Source organism: Salmo salar, chromosome ssa05 (assembly GCF_905237065.1).
Source record: "Salmo salar chromosome ssa05, Ssal_v3.1, whole genome shotgun sequence".
NCBI lineage: Eukaryota > Metazoa > Chordata > Actinopteri > Salmoniformes > Salmonidae > Salmo > Salmo salar.
The window spans coordinates 6,358,433-6,376,210 of NC_059446.1; the positions used below are offsets into that span (position 1 = coordinate 6,358,433).

General features: G+C 42.5%; 1 protein-coding gene across 1 annotated transcript in view; it reads left to right on the plus strand.

Moving 5' to 3' along the window:
* The window catches only part of LOC106604153 (neuroblast differentiation-associated protein AHNAK), a 44,795-nt gene extending 27,610 nt beyond the window's left edge, over nucleotides 1–17,185 (plus strand). Inside the window, 2 exon segments of the mRNA XM_045717830.1 lie at nucleotides 1–4,347; nucleotides 4,349–17,185. The exon segment at nucleotides 1–4,347 is cut by the window's left edge and continues 1,299 nt beyond it. Of these exon segments, the coding sequence (XP_045573786.1) occupies nucleotides 1–4,347; nucleotides 4,349–15,919 (15,918 nt within the window). The 3' untranslated portion in view covers nucleotides 15,920–17,185.
* The last annotated feature ends 593 nt before the right edge of the window (nucleotides 17,186–17,778 follow it).

Sequence of the window (17,778 nt, forward strand, 5' to 3'; positions counted from 1 at the left end):
CCAAAAACTGACATTGACATCAAAGGTCCCAAAGTAGACATTGAAGGTCCAGATGTTGACATTGAAGGATCAGGAGGATTTAAGATGCCAAAGATGAAGATGCCCTCATTTGGAATCAAAGGATCTAAAGTTGAGGGAGATGTTGATGTCAAACTACCTAAAGGTGACATTGACATCAAGGGACCTAATGTTAACATCAAAGGTCCAGAACTTGACATCAAAGGCCCTGATGGGAAAATCAAGGGTCCAAAATTCAAGATGCCATCAATGTCAGGCCCAAACATCTCAATGCCTGATATGGACATCAATCTGAAAGGTCCAAAGGTGAAGGGAGATGTGGATGTGTCAGTGCCAAAGCTAGAAGGAGACATCAAGGCTCCCAAAGTTGACATTAAAGGTCCATCAATATCAGGACCAAAGATCTCAATGCCCGATGTGGACTTCAATCTGAAAGGCCCAAAGGTGAAGGGAGATTTGGGTATGTCAGGAGACCTCAAAGCACCCAAAGTAGACATTGAAGGTCCAGATGATGACATTGAAGGTTCAGGAGGATTTAAGATGCCAAAGATGAAGATGCCCTCATTTGGAATCAAAGGATCTAAATTGGAGGGAGATGTTGATGTCAAACTACCTAAAGGTGACATTGACATCAAGGGACCTAATGTTAACATCAAAGGTCCAGAACTTGACATCGAAGGCCCTGATGGGAAAATCAAGGGTCCAAAATTCAAGATGCCATCAATGTCAGGCCCAAACATCTCAATGCCTGATATGGACATCAATCTGAAAGGCCCAAAGGTGAAGGGAGATTTGGGTATGTCAGGAGACCTCAAAGCACCCAAAGTAGACATTGAAGGTCCGGATGTTGACATGGAAGGTTCAGGAGGATTTAAGATGCCAAAGATGAAGATGCCCTCATTTGGAATCAAAGGATCTAAATTGGAGGGTCCAGATATTGATGTCAACCTACCAAAAGCTGACATTGACATCAAGGCTCCCAACGTTGACATTAAAGGTCCATCAATATCAGGACCAAACATCTCAATGCCCGATGTGGACTTCAATCTGAAAGGCCCAAAGGTGAAGGGACCAAAGATCTCAATGCCCGATGTGGACTTCAATCTGAAAGGCCCAAAGCTGAAGGGAGATGTGGATGTGTCAGTGCCAAAGCTTGAAGGAGACATCAAGTCTCCCAAAGTTGACATTGAAGGTCCATCAATATCAGGACCAAAGATCTCAATGCCCGATGTGGACTTCAATCTGAAAGGCCCAAAGGTGAAGGGAGATTTGGGTATGTCAGGAGACCTCAAAGCACCCAAAGTAGACATTGAAGGTCCAGATGTTGACATTGAAGGTTCAGGAGGATTTAAGATGCCAAAGATGAAGATGCCCTCATTTGGAATCAAAGGATCTAAATTGGAGGGTCCAGATATTGATGTCAACCTTCCAAAAGCTGACATTGACATCAAGGCTCCCAAAGTTGACATTAAAGGTCCCTCAATATCAGGACCAAAGGTCTCAATGCCCGATGTGGACTTCAATCTGAAAGGCCCAAAGGTGAAGGGAGATTTGGGTATGTCAGGAGACCTCAAAGCACCCAAAGTAGACATTGAAGGTCCAGATGTTGACATTGAAGGTTCAGGAGGATTTAAGATGCCAAAGATGAAGATGCCCTCATTTGGAATCAAAGGATCTAAATTGGAGGGTCCAGATATTGATGTCAACCTTCCAAAAGCTGACATTGACATCAAGGCTCCCAAAGTTGACATTAAAGGTCCCTCAATATCAGGACCAAAGGTCTCAATGCCCGATGTGGACTTCAATCTGAAAGGCCCAAAGGTGAAGGGAGATTTGGGTATGTCAGGAGACCTCAAAGCACCCAAAGTAGACATTGAAGGTCCGGATGTTGACATGGAAGGTTCAGGAGGATTTAAGATGCCAAAGATGAAGATGCCCTCATTTGGAATCAAAGGATCTAAATTGGAGGGTCCAGATATTGATGTCAACCTACCAAAAGCTGACATTGACATCAAGGCTCCCAACGTTGACATTAAAGGTCCATCAATATCAGGACCAAACATCTCAATGCCCGATGTGGACTTCAATCTGAAAGGCCCAAAGGTGAAGGGACCAAAGATCTCAATGCCCGATGTGGACTTCAATCTGAAAGGCCCAAAGCTGAAGGGAGATGTGGATGTGTCAGTGCCAAAGCTTGAAGGAGACATCAAGTCTCCCAAAGTTGACATTAAAGGTCCATCAATATCAGGACCAAAGATCTCAATGCCCGATGTGGACTTCAATCTGAAAGGCCCAAAGGTGAAGGGAGATTTGGGTATGTCAGGAGACCTCAAAGCACCAAAAGTAGGCATTGAAGGTCCAGATGTTGACATTGAAGGTTCAGGAGGATTTAAGATGCCAAAGATGAAGATGCCCTCATTTGGAATCAAAGGATCTAAATTGGAGGGTCCAGATATTGATGTCAACCTTCCAAAAGCTGACATTGACATCAAGGCTCCCAAAGTTGACATTAAAGGTCCCTCAATATCAGGACCAAAGGTCTCAATGCCCGATGTGGACTTCAATCTTAAAGGCCCAAAGGTGAAGGGAGATTTGGGTATGTCAGGAGACCTCAAAGCACCCAAAGTAGACATTGAAGGTCCGGATGTTGACATGGAAGGTTCAGGAGGATTTAAGATGCCAAAGATGAAGATGCCCTCATTTGGAATCAAAGGATCTAAATTGGAGGGTCCAGATATTGATGTCAACCTACCAAAAGCTGACATTGACATCAAGGCTCCCAACGTTGACATTAAAGGTCCATCAATATCAGGACCAAAGATCTCAATGCCCGATGTGGACTTCAATCTGAAAGGCCCAAAGGTGAAGGGAGATGTGGATGTGTCAGTGCCAAAGCTAGAAGGAGACATCAAGGCTCCCAAAGTTGACGTTAAAGGTCCATCAATATCAGGTCCAAAGATCTCAATGCCCGATGTGGACTTCAATCTGAAAGGCCCAAAGGTGAAGGGAGATTTGGGTATGTCAGGAGACCTCAAAGCACCAAAAGTAGGCATTGAAGGTCCAGATGTTGACATTGAAGGTTCAGGAGGATTTAAGATGCCAAAGATGAAGATGCCCTCATTTGGAATCAAAGGATCTAAATTGGAGGGTCCAGATATTGATGTCAACCTTCCAAAAGCTGACATTGACATCAAGGCTCCCAAAGTTGACATTAAAGGTCCCTCAATATCAGGACCAAAGGTCTCAATGCCCGATGTGGACTTCAATCTTAAAGGCCCAAAGGTGAAGGGAGATTTGGGTATGTCAGGAGACCTCAAAGCACCCAAAGTAGACATTGAAGGTCCGGATGTTGACATGGAAGGTTCAGGAGGATTTAAGATGCCAAAGATGAAGATGCCCTCATTTGGAATCAAAGGATCTAAATTGGAGGGTCCAGATATTGATGTCAACCTACCAAAAGCTGACATTGACATCAAGGCTCCCAACGTTGACATTAAAGGTCCATTAATATCAGGACCAAAGATCTCAATGCCCGATGTGGACTTCAATCTGAAAGGCCCAAAGGTGAAGGGACCAAAGATCTCAATGCCCGATGTGGACTTCAATCTGAAAGGCCCAAAGGTGAAGGGAGATGTGGATGTGTCAGTGCCAAAGCTTGAAGGAGACATCAAGTCTCCCAAAGTTGACATTAAAGGTCCATCAATATCAGGACCAAAGATCTCAATGCCCGATGTGGACTTCAATCTGAAAGGCCCAAAGGTGAAGGGAGATTTGGGTATGTCAGGAGACCTCAAAGCACCCAAAGTAGACATTGAAGGTCCAGATGTTGACATTGAAGGTTCAGGAGGATTTAAGATGCCAAAGATGAAGATGCCCTCATTTGGAATCAAAGGATCTAAATTGGAGGGTCCAGATATTGATGTCAACCTTCCAAAAGCTGACATTGACATCAAGGCTCCCAAAGTTGACATTAAAGGTCCCTCAATATCAGGACCAAAGGTCTCAATGCCCGATGTGGACTTCAATCTGAAAGGCCCAAAGGTGAAGGGAGATTTGGGTATGTCAGGAGACCTCAAAGCACCCAAAGTAGACATTGAAGGTCCAGATGTTGACATTGAAGGTTCAGGAGGATTTAAGATGCCAAAGATGAAGATGCCCTCATTTGGAATCAAAGGATCTAAATTGGAGGGTCCAGATATTGATGTCAACCTTCCAAAAGCTGACATTGACATCAAGGCTCCCAAAGTTGACATTAAAGGTCCCTCAATATCAGGACCAAAGGTCTCAATGCCCGATGTGGACTTCAATCTGAAAGGCCCAAAGGTGAAGGGGAGATTTGGGTATGTCAGGAGACCTCAAAGCACCCAAAGTAGACATTGAAGGTCCGGATGTTGACATGGAAGGTTCAGGAGGATTTAAGATGCCAAAGATGAAGATGCCCTCATTTGGAATCAAAGGATCTAAATTGGAGGGTCCAGATATTGATGTCAACCTACCAAAAGCTGACATTGACATCAAGGCTCCCAACGTTGACATTAAAGGTCCATCAATATCAGGACCAAAGATCTCAATGCCCGATGTGGACTTCAATCTGAAAGGCCCAAAGGTGAAGGGAGATGTGGATGTGTCAGTGCCAAAGCTTGAAGGAGACATCAAGTCTCCCAAAGTTGACATTAAAGGTCCCTCAATATCAGGTCCAAAGATCTCAATGCCCGATGTGGACTTCAATCTGAAAGGCCCAAAGGTGAAGGGAGATTTGGGTATGTCAGGAGACCTCAAAGCACCCAAAGTAGACATTGAAGGTCCAGATGTTGACATTGAAGGTTCAGGAGGATTTAAGATGCCAAAGATGAAGATGCCCTCATTTGGAATCAAAGGATCTAAATTGGAGGGTCCAGATATTGATGTCAACCTTCCAAAAGCTGACATTGACATCAAGGCTCCCAAAGTTGACATTAAAGGTCCCTCAATATCAGGACCAAAGGTCTCAATGCCCGATGTGGACTTCAATCTGAAAGGCCCAAAGGTGAAGGGAGATTTGGGTATGTCAGGAGACCTCAAAGCACCCAAAGTAGACATTGAAGGACCAGATGTTGACATTGAAGGTTCAGGAGGATTTAAGATGCCAAAGATGAAGATGCCCTCATTTGGAATCAAAGGATCTAAATTGGAGGGTCCAGATATTGATGTCAACCTTCCAAAAGCTGACATTGACATCAAGGCTCCCAAAGTTGACATTAAAGGTCCCTCAATATCAGGACCAAAGGTCTCAATGCCCGATGTGGACTTCAATCTGAAAGGCCCAAAGGTGAAGGGAGATTTGGGTATGTCAGGAGACCTCAAAGCACCCAAAGTAGACATTGAAGGTCCGGATGTTGACATGGAAGGTTCAGGAGGATTTAAGATGCCAAAGATGAAGATGCCCTCATTTGGAATCAAAGGATCTAAATTGGAGGGTCCAGATATTGATGTTAACCTACCAAAAGCTGACATTGACATCAAGGCTCCCAACGTTGACATTAAAGGTCCATCAATATCAGGACCAAAGATCTCAATGCCCGATGTGGACTTCAATCTGAAAGGCCCAAAGGTGAAGGGACCAAAGATCTCAATGCCCGATGTGGACTTCAATCTGAAAGGCCCAAAGCTGAAGGGAGATGTGGATGTGTCAGTGCCAAAGCTAGAAGGAGACATCAAGTCTCCCAAAGTTGACATTAAAGGTCCATCAATATCAGGACCAAATATCTCAATGCCCGATGTAGACTTCAATCTTAAAGGCCCAAAGGTGAAGGGAGATTTGGGTATGTCAGGAGACCTCAAAGCACCCAAAGTAGGCATTGAAGGTCCAGATGTTGACATTGAAGGTTCAGGAGGATTTAAGATGCCAAAGATGAAGATGCCCTCATTTGGAATCAAAGGCTCTAAATTGGAGGGTCCAGATGTTGATGTCAACCTACCAAAAGCTGACATTGACATCAAAGTGCCAAAAGTTGACATTGAAGGTCCAGAACTTGACATTGAAGGCCCTGATGGTAAAATCAAAGGTCCGAAATTCAAGATGCCATCAGTGTCAGGACCAAAGATCTCAATGCCTGACATGGACTTCAATCTGAAAGGCCCGAAGATGAAGGGAGATATTGATATGTCAGGAGACTTCAAAGCACCCAAAGTAGACATTGAAGGACCAGATGTTGACATTGAAGGTTCAGGAGGATTTAAGATGCCAAAGATGAAGATGCCCTCATTTGGAATCAAAGGATCTAAATTGGAGGGTCCAGATATTGATGTCAACCTACCAAAAGCTGACATTGACATCAAGGCTCCTAAAGTTGATATTAAAGTTCCATCAATATCAGGACCAAAGATCCCAATGCCCGATGTGGACTTTAATATAAAAGGGCCGAAGGTGAAGGGAGAGGTGGACGTGTCATTGCCAAAGATCAAAGGAGACCTCAAAGCACCCAAAGTAGATATTGAAGGACCAGATGTTGACATTGAAGGTTCAGGTGGAATTAAAATGCCAAAGATAAAGATGCCGTCTATGTCTGGCCCCAAATTGTCAATGCCTGATGTTGATTTCAGTGTCAAAGGGCCAAAGTTCAAAGGGGGAGTTGAGGGAGAAATGAGTACACCCAAAGCTGAATTTGATGGATTGGATATCTCAGTAGAGAGTCCTGACATTGCACCAAAGAAGTCTAAGTTCAAAATGCCAAAGTTTGGATTCAAAGGGCCCAAAGTCAAGTCTCCTGAGGTTGATGTAAAGCTAGCAAAAGCCGATATCAATATCAAAGCACCGAAAGGTAGTCTTCCAGACCTTGACCTTGATATTGGGGCTACCAGCCCTAAAGTCAAAGGATCCAAATTCAAAATGCCTAAATTTGGATTCAAAAGCCCGAAGGTAGAGATACCAGATGTAGATATTAACCTTCCTAAAGCTGACATTGACTTCAAGGGACCCAGTGTCGATATTAAAGGTCCTCATATTGACATTGAAAGTCCTGATGGCAAAATCAAGGGCCCAAAAAACAAGATGCCAACAATATCAGGACCAAAGGTCTCCATGCCTGATGTGGATTTCAACCTAAAAGGTACAAAGATGAAAGGAGATATCAATATACCAGTCCCCAAGATCGAAGGAGACATCAAAGGTACAAACCTAGACATTGAAGGTCCAGATGGTAAAATCAAAGGGCCAAAATTCAAGATGCCATCTATTTCAGGACCAAACATCTCAATGCCTGACATGGACTTCAACCTGAAAGGTCCAAAGGTGAAGGGAGATTTTGATGTGTCAGGAGACCTCAAAGCACCCAAAGTAGGTGTTGAAGGTCCAGATGTTGACATTGAAGGTTCAGGAGGATTTAAGATGCCAAAGATGAAGATGCCCTCATTTGGATTCAAAGGACCAAAAGTTGAGGGAGATTTTGACGTCAATCTACCTAAAGGCGACATTGACATTGAAGGTCCAGAAATTGACATTGAAGGTCCAGATGGTAAAATCAAAGGGCCAAAATTCAAGATGCCATCAATATCTGGACCAAAGATCTCTATGCCTGATGTGGACTTCAACCTGAAAGGTCCAAAGGTGAAAGGAGATGTCAATGTTTCAGTCCCCAAGATTGAAGGAGACATCAAAGGTCCAAACCTAGACATTGAAGGTCCAGATGGTAAAATCAAAGGGCCGAAATTCAAGATGCCATCAATATCAGGACCAAACATCTCAATGCCTGACATGGACTTCAACCTGAAAGGTCCAAAGGTGAAGGGAGATTTTGATATGTCAGGAGATCTCAAAGCACCCAAAGTAGGTGTTGAAGGTCCAGATGTTGACATTGAAGGTTCAGGAGGATTTAAGATGCCAAAGATGAAGATGCCCTCATTTGGATTCAAAGGACCAAAAGTTGAGGGAGATTTTGACGTCAATCTACCTACAGGCGACATTGACATTGAAGGTCCAGAAATTGACATTGAAGGTCCAGATGGTAAAATCAAAGGGCCAAAATTCAAGATGCCATCAATATCTGGACCAAAGATCTCTATGCCTGATGTGGACTTCAACCTGAAAGGTCCAAAGGTGAAAGGAGATGTCAATGTTTCAGTCCCCAAGATTGAAGGAGACATCAAAGGTCCAAACCTAGACATTGAAGGTCCAGATGGTAAAATCAAAGGGCCGAAATTCAAGATGCCATCAATATCAGGACCAAACATCTCAATGCCTGACATGGACTTCAACCTGAAAGGTCCAAAGGTGAAGGGAGATTTTGATATGTCAGGAGATCTCAAAGCACCCAAAGTAGGTGTTGAAGGTCCAGATGTTGACATTGAAGGTTCAGGAGGATTTAAGATGCCAAAGATGAAGATGCCCTCATTTGGATTCAAAGGACCAAAAGTTGAGGGAGATTTTGACGTCAATCTACCTACAGGCGACATTGACATTGAAGGTCCAGAAATTGACATTGAAGGTCCAGATGGTAAAATCAAAGGGCCAAAATTCAAGATGCCATCAATATCTGGACCAAAGATCTCTATGCCTGATGTGGACTTCAACCTGAAAGGTCCAAAGGTGAAAGGAGATGTCAATGTTTCAGTCCCCAAGATCGAAGGAGACATCAAAGTTCCAAACCTAGACATTGAAGGTCCAGATGGTAAAATCAAAGGGCCAAAATTCAAGATGCCATCAATATCAGGACCAAACATCTCAATGCCTGACATGGATTTCAACCTGAAAGGTCCAAAGGTGAAGGGAGATTTTGATATGTCAGGAGACCTCAAAGCACCCAAAGTAGGTGTTGAAGGTCCAGATGTTGACATTGAAGGTTCAGGAGGATTTAAGATGCCAAAGATGAAGATGCCTTCGTTTGGATTCAAAGGACCCAAACTTGAGGGTCCAGATATTGATGTCAACCTACCTAAAGCTGACATTGACATCAAGGCTCCCAAAATTGATATTAAAGGTCCGGAACTTGACATTGAAGGTCCAGATGGTAAAATCAAAGGGCCGAAATTCAAGATGCCATCCATATCAGGCCCAAACATCTCAATGCCTGACATGGACTTCAACCTGAAAGGTCCAAAGGTGAAGGGAGATTTGGATATGTCAGGAAACCTCAAAGGACCGAAAGTAGACATTGAAGGTCCAGATGTTGACATTGAAGGTTCAGGAGGATTTAAGATGCCAAAGATGAAGATGCCCTCATTTGGATTCAAAGGACCAAAAGTTGAGGGAGATTTTGACGTCAATCTACCTAAAGGCGACATTGACATTGAAGGTCCAGAAATTGACATTGAAGGTCCAGATGGTAAAATCAAAGGGCCAAAATTCAAGATGCCATCAATATCTGGACCAAAGATCTCTATGCCTGATGTGGACTTCAACCTTAAAGGTCCAAAGGTGAAAGGAGATGTCAATGTTTCAGTCCCCAAGATCGAAGGAGACATCAAAGGTCCAAACCTAGACATTGAAGGTCCAGATGGTAAAATCAAAGGGCCAAAATTCAAGATGCCATCAATATCAGGACCAAACATCTCAATGCCTGACATGGATTTCAACCTGAAAGGTCCAAAGGTGAAGGGAGATTTTGATATGTCAGGAGACCTCAAAGCACCCAAAGTAGGAATTGAAGGTCCAGACGTTGACATTGAAGGTTCAGGAGGATTTAAGATGCCAAAGATGAAGATGCCTTCGTTTGGATTCAAAGGACCCAAACTTGAGGGTCCAGATATTGATGTCAACCTACCTAAAGCTGACATTGACATCAAGGCTCCCAAAATTGATATTAAAGGTCCGGAACTTGACATTGAAGGTCCAGATGGTAAAATCAAAGGGCCGAAATTCAAGATGCCATCCATATCAGGCCCAAACATCTCAATGCCTGACATGGATTTCAACCTGAAAGGTCCAAAGGTGAAGGGAGATTTTGATATGTCAGGAGACCTCAAAGCACCCAAAGTAGGAATTGAAGGTCCAGATGTTGACATTGAAGGTTCAGGAGGATTTAAGATGCCAAAGATGAAGATGCCCTCATTTGGATTCAAAGGACCAAAAGTTGAGGGAGATTTTGACGTCAATCTACCTAAAGGCAACATTGACATTGAAGGTCCAGAAATTGACATTGAAGGTCCAGATGGTAAAATCAAAGGGCCAAAATTCAAGATGCCATCAATATCTGGACCAAAGATCTCTATGCCTGATGTGGACTTCAACCTGAAAGGTCCAAAGGTGAAAGGAGATGTCAATGTTTCAGTCCCCAAGATCGAAGGAGACATCAAAGGTCCAAACCTAGACATTGAAGGTCCAGATGGTAAAATCAAAGGGCCAAAATTCAAGATGCCATCAATATCAGGACCAAACATCTCAATGCCTGACATGGATTTCAACCTGAAAGGTCCAAAGGTGAAGGGAGATTTTGATATGTCAGGAGACCTCAAAGCACCCAAAGTAGGAATTGAAGGTCCAGATGTTGACATTGAAGGTTCAGGAGGATTTAAGATGCCAAAGATGAAGATGCCTTCGTTTGGATTCAAAGGACCCAAACTTGAGGGTCCAGATATTGATGTCAACCTACCTAAAGCTGACATTGACATCAAGGCTCCCAAAATTGATATTAAAGGTCCGGAACTTGACATTGAAGGTCCAGATGGTAAAATCAAAGGGCCGAAATTCAAGATGCCATCCATATCAGGCCCAAACATCTCAATGCCTGACATGGACTTCAACCTGAAAGGTCCAAAGGTGAAGGGAGATTTGGATATGTCAGGAAACCTCAAAGGACCGAAAGTAGACATTGAAGGTCCAGATGTTGACATTGAAGGTTCAGGAGGATTTAAGATGCCAAAGATGAAGATGCCCTCATTTGGATTCAAAGGACCAAAAGTTGAGGGAGATTTTGACGTCAATCTACCTAAAGGCGACATTGACATTGAAGGTCCAGAAATTGACATTGAAGGTCCAGATGGTAAAATCAAAGGGCCAAAATTCAAGATGCCATCAATATCTGGACCAAAGATCTCTATGCCTGATGTGGACTTCAACCTGAAAGGTCCAAAGGTGAAAGGAGATGTCAATGTTTCAGTCCCCAAGATCGAAGGTGACATCAAAGGTCCAAACCTAGACATTGAAGGTCCAGATGGTAAAATCAAAGGGCCAAAATTCAAGATGCCATCAATATCAGGACCAAACATCTCAATGCCTGACATGGATTTCAACCTGAAAGGTCCAAAGGTGAAGGGAGATTTTGATATGTCAGGAGACCTCAAAGCACCCAAAGTAGGAATTGAAGGTCCAGATGTTGACATTGAAGGTTCAGGAGGATTTAAGATGCCAAAGATGAAGATGCCTTCGTTTGGATTCAAAGGACCCAAACTTGAGGGTCCAGATATTGATGTCAACCTACCTAAAGCTGACATTGACATCAAGGCTCCCAAAATTGATATTAAAGGTCCGGAACTTGACATTGAAGGTCCAGATGGTAAAATCAAAGGGCCGAAATTCAAGATGCCATCAATATCAGGACCAAACATCTCAATGCCTGACATGGATTTCAACCTGAAAGGTCCAAAGGTGAAGGGAGATTTGGATATGTCAGGAAACCTCAAAGGACCAAAAGTAGACATTGAAGGTCCAGATGTTGACATTGAAGGTTCAGGAGGATTTAAGATGCCAAAGATGAAGATGCCCTCATTTGGATTCAAAGGACCAAAAGTTGAGGGAGATTTTGACGTCAATCTACCTAAAGGCAACATTGACATTGAAGGTCCAGAAATTGACATTGAAGGTCCAGATGGTAAAATCAAAGGGCCAAAATTCAAGATGCCATCAATATCTGGACCAAAGATCTCTATGCCTGATGTGGACTTCAACCTGAAAGGTCCAAAGGTGAAAGGAGATGTCAATGTTTCAGTCCCCAAGATCGAAGGAGACATCAAAGGTCCAAACCTAGACATTGAAGGTCCAGATGGTAAAATCAAAGGGCCAAAATTCAAGATGCCATCAATATCAGGACCAAACATCTCAATGCCTGACATGGATTTCAACCTGAAAGGTCCAAAGGTGAAGGGAGATTTTGATATGTCAGGAGACCTCAAAGCACCCAAAGTAGGAATTGAAGGTCCAGATGTTGACATTGAAGGTTCAGGAGGATTTAAGATGCCAAAGATGAAGATGCCTTCGTTTGGATTCAAAGGACCCAAACTTGAGGGTCCAGATATTGATGTCAACCTACCTAAAGCTGACATTGACATCAAGGCTCCCAAAATGGATATTAAAGGTCCGGAACTTGACATTGAAGGTCCAGATGGTAAAATCAAAGGGCCGAAATTCAAGATGCCATCCATATCAGGCCCAAACATCTCAATGCCTGACATGGACTTCAACCTGAAAGGTCCAAAGGTGAAGGGAGATTTGGATATGTCAGGAAACCTCAAAGGACCGAAAGTAGACATTGAAGGTCCAGATGTTGACATTGAAGGTTCAGGAGGATTTAAGATGCCAAAGATGAAGATGCCCTCATTTGGATTCAAAGGACCAAAAGTTGAGGGAGATTTTGACGTCAATCTACCTAAAGGCAACATTGACATTGAAGGTCCAGAAATTGACATTGAAGGTCCAGATGGTAAAATCAAAGGGCCAAAATTCAAGATGCCATCCATATCTGGACCAAAGATCTCTATGCCTGATGTGGACTTCAACCTGAAAGGTCCAAAGGTGAAAGGAGATGTCAATGTTTCAGTCCCCAAGATTGAAGGAGACATCAAAGGTCCAAACCTAGACATTGAAGGTCCAGATGGTAAAATCAAAGGGCCAAAATTCAAGATGCCATCAATATCAGGACCAAACATCTCAATGCCTGACATGGACTTCAACCTGAAAGGTCCAAAGGTGAAGGGAGATTTTGATATGTCAGGAGACCTCAAAGCACCCAAAGTAGGTGTTGAAGGTCCAGATGTTGACATTGAAGGTTCAGGAGGATTTAAGATGCCAAAGATGAAGATGCCTTCGTTTGGATTCAAAGGACCCAAACTTGAGGGTCCAGATATTGATGTCAACCTACCTAAAGCTGACATTGACATCAAGGCTCCCAAAATTGATATTAAAGGTCCGGAACTTGACATTGAAGGTCCAGATGGTAAAATCAAAGGGCCGAAATTCAAGATGCCATCCATATCAGGCCCAAACATCTCAATGCCTGACATGGACTTCAACCTGAAAGGTCCAAAGGTGAAGGGAGATTTGGATATGTCAGGAAACCTCAAAGGACCGAAAGTAGACATTGAAGGTCCAGATGTTGACATTGAAGGTTCAGGAGGATTTAAGATGCCAAAGATGAAGATGCCCTCATTTGGATTCAAAGGACCAAAAGTTGAGGGAGATTTTGACGTCAATCTACCTAAAGGCGACATTGACATTGAAGGTCCAGAAATTGACATTGAAGGTCCAGATGGTAAAATCAAAGGGCCAAAATTCAAGATGCCATCAATATCTGGACCAAAGATCTCTATGCCTGATGTGGACTTCAACCTGAAAGGTCCAAAGGTGAAAGGAGATGTCAATGTTTCAGTCCCCAAGATTGAAGGAGACATCAAAGGTCCAAACCTAGACATTGAAGGTCCAGATGGTAAAATCAAAGGGCCGAAATTCAAGATGCCATCGATATCTGGACCAAACATCTCAATGCCTGACATGGACTTCAACCTGAAAGGTCCAAAGGTGAAAGGAGATTTTGATATGTCAGGAGACCTCAAAGCACCCAAAGTAGGAATTGAAGGTCCAGATGTCGACATTGAAGGTTCAGGAGGATTTAAGATGCCAAAGATGAAGATGCCTTCATTTGGATTTAAAGGACCCACTCTTGAGGGTCCAGATATTGATGTCAACCTACCTAAAGCTGACATTGACATCAAGGCTCCCAAAATTGATATTAAAGGTCCAAAACTTGACATTGAAGGTCCAGATGGTAAAATCAAAGGGTCGAAATTCAAGATGCCATCCATATCAGGCCCAAACATCTCAATGCCTGACATGGACTTCAACCTGAAAGGTCCAAAGGTGAAAGGAGATTTTGATATGTCAGGAGACCTCAAAGCACCCAAAGTAGGCATTGAAGGTCCAGATGTTGACATTGAAGGTTCAGGAGGATTTAAGATGCCAAAGATGAAAATTCCATCATTCGGAATCAAAGGACCTAAACTGGAAGGTGCGGATGTTGATCTTAACCTACCCAAAGCTGATATTGACATCAAGGGACCGAGTTTTGACATTTCACGTCCAGATCTCAACATCAAAGGCCCTGATGCAAAGTTGTCCAGTGGATCCCTTGATATGGGAAGTCCCAGTTTCAGTATTGACAAACCAGATGTCAAGTTTCCAAAGTTCAAAGGTCCCACGTTTGGTATTAGGTCACCTGAAGTTGAAGGACCTGAACTGAATATTTCTCACGGAAAGATGGATGTGAAGGCACCTGTGGTTGACCTTAACCTAGGGGATGCAAATATCAAAGGACCTAAATTCAAGGCACCAAAGATCCATATGGGAGGCAAGAGCCCCAAATTAGATGTTAATTTGCCAGAGGGTGACAGTAGTCTAGAAGCCCCTGATGTTGACATTCATGTCAAAGGAAAGAAAGGTAAATTCAAACTACCCAAAATCAAAGGGAAAGCAAAGAAAGCTGATGTAGATATTGACCTTGAAACATCAGGTGTAGATTTAGATGTTGACTCTCCTGAGCTTCACCTGAAAGGAGCAAAAGTAAAGAAACCCTTCTTTGGAAAACTTCATTTCCCTGATGTGGAATTTGATGTAAAATCTCCCAAAGTTAAAGGCGATGGCTCTCTGTCTGGTGGCTTGTCATCTGGGAGCCTACAAGCCAATATTGAAGCACCAGATCTAAATGTGCAAGTCCCAGATGTAAAAACTAAGTCTAACATAAAATTTCCAGGGATGAAAATCAGAGGGCCCCAGGTAAATGTACCTGATGTCGATGTAAATGTGAACAGGAAAAATCTGAAAGGAGAGGCAAGCCTTTCAGGAGATTTAAAAGGTCCTAAAATTGATATTGGAGGAGGGGGAGGAGGAGTAGATGTAGACTCAAATGTTTCAGGATACAGTGGACTACATTTCCCAGAGGGACATGTGTCATTCCCCAAAATCAATGTTCCAAAGTACCATGGACCAGAGATGGGAGAAGATGTTGATGCAGGAGCAAGAGCAGGGGCAGGGGCAGGGGCAGCAGTGCGGGGTGGAAAGATTGATGTGCAGGCTCCTTCGGTTAGTGGTAGTTCTCCGAGCCTGGAGCTGCACAGTGGTGAGAAAGTAAAGGTCAAGATGCCAAGGTTCGGTTTTGGCAAGTCAAAAGCAAAGGGAGGTAGTGCAGCGGATCTTAGCTTCCAGGGACCGGACGCAGAACTTAGAGCCGGTGGTAGTGGTGGCGTTAAGGGCTCCAAAGAGTTGAGTTTAAGTCATGGGGAGTTAGTAAGTGGCAAGTTGTCTGTAGAGGGAGGATCTGGGCATAGTGTGTCCCCTAAGAGCAAGTCAGCCTCACTGGATCTTTTTAAGAAATCAAGGCATCGGTCTTCCTCTGTGGCGAGTGACGAGGGAGATCTGGCTGTGTCTTCCCCCTCAAGTCACTTAAGTGCTGAGGGTGGCGACATCTCTGTAGATGTTGGGGGGGCCAAGGTGAAAGGAAAGAAGTTAAAGTTTGGCACCTTTGGTGGTTTTGGCTCAAAGTCAAAGGGCTCATATGAAGTGCGTCTGGGTGAAGGTAGTGAAGAGAGAGTTGAGGTAAGTGGAGGTGTATCTCTCCCCTCTAAAAAGTCTAGAATCTCTTCATCCTCCAGCAGCGACAGTGGGTCTAGAGGTGGTTTCCGTTTCCCAAAACTCGAGTTGTCTGTGTCACCAAAGAAATGATGAATTGTGAGGCTAATTATAAACTACTACCCAATTGTCTGTTCCATGTACACAACACCCCTATCTGCTCAAGTTTTTAAAACTTGACAGATGAGTTCACATCTCATCTCAATGTAACAATACATGTGTGTTATTCCCTTTGGACTTTCTTCACACATTTTACTTATTACATATGGGGTAGATGACATTGTTCAGACTACAATTTAACTGTAAATAAGATGAATCTGTATTGTAATATTAAGTATTGTCTTTTGTACATAGTCAAAATTTATTGAACTTATTACCATCTTACCAAATTCATACCAATAGTGCCTCACATGTTTAGTCCAAGTGTTGCATTGCATTCTTTTAAAATGCATTTAGTTAAGATTAGGTGTGGTATTTTTGTATCCAGGGGGTCTATTGCACAAACATAGTTTAGATTCAATTGTTATTTTGAAGAAAAGTATGTTTATACACAGACAACAACTACGTTTTTATGTATGAAATAATTTACATTTGTTTTGAAGCTTTGGATATATAATCGTTGCAGAAGCATATTTACTCAACATAGAGCAGGGCCCTGTATAACATTCTATCAAGAGTGACAATGCTATTAGAGACCATCATTGAAAATAAAAGCAATGTTAATGTAAACTATAAACTCTATTAACAGCTGTTTTTAATCTTTGAGAGAGAGAATGTACTTCTTATTTAATTTTATTTTATTTTTTTTACATCCATTTGATTACTACAATTTGTCCCTTTTCGCTTCAACGCCTTTAATTTGAATTCTACTCAAATGGCAAAGTGGTCGAAATTGAAAAATAGTACAGCATATGCTGAAGAATCCATTTGTATTTTTTATTTTTTTTAAATTCTTTTACAATCAAGAGATGTAATGTAAAGAAACAGAATAACAGAAGCAAATCGTGTTTTTAATGAAGACATTGTATTACATTCAGGTGGATCACTCTCTCTCTCAATGTCTCTCCATTTCTCTCCCTCACTGTCTCACTCTTTCTCTCTCTCACTGTCTCACTTAATGCAAGTCTCTGGTGTTTGGTTATACTAAAGAAAATATATGACTATTATGAATAAAGAGTCACGCTGTATTTTTTGTTGTTGCACCTTTTATAGGTAAACAAATATCTGCAATGTTAATAACAGAGAACGAAAGCTGAAAATGTCCTCGCTTTTGTTTGATGGAGTTGGAGTTTTGAATACTATTTGGATCTATTGTGTTTCATTCTGCAAAATAAATCTAATAAACGGTTAAGATACCAATTGTCCCTGATTTATTTCATAACACCGTCTTCATCATCCTCGTCCCATACTTACCAATGATATTACACAACCTAATGTGTTTAGACATACAGCAAATATACAACATGTACTATCCCACATGAAGGACTAAGCTGTCAGGAAATCACACCGTGGGTCTTTAGGTTACCGGGGACATTCAGCCACACCCCGTGGGGCTTGGTCAAAAGTAGTACACTTTATAGGGAATAGGGATCCTATTGGGGCCTTTGAGAGGGTCTGTATGGAAAGAGCATGATCCATGGTGATAACTTAACGTTGAAAATGTTAACATTATTAATATGTGGCAAAGAGGAGTATGCAAGGTGGTGGTTAACTTATTGAGAAATAGCTATAAGGCCTGCATCCCCTATTCCCTACATAGTGCACTACTTTTGACCTGAGCCCTAAGGGCCCAGGTCAAAAGTAGTGCACTATATACAAATCAAATACATTTTACATGTGCCAAATACAACAGATGTAGATCTTACAGTGAAATGCTTACTTACAAGCCCCTAACCAACAATGCAGTTTTAAGAAAAAATAAGTGTTAAGAAAGTATTTACTAAATAAACTGA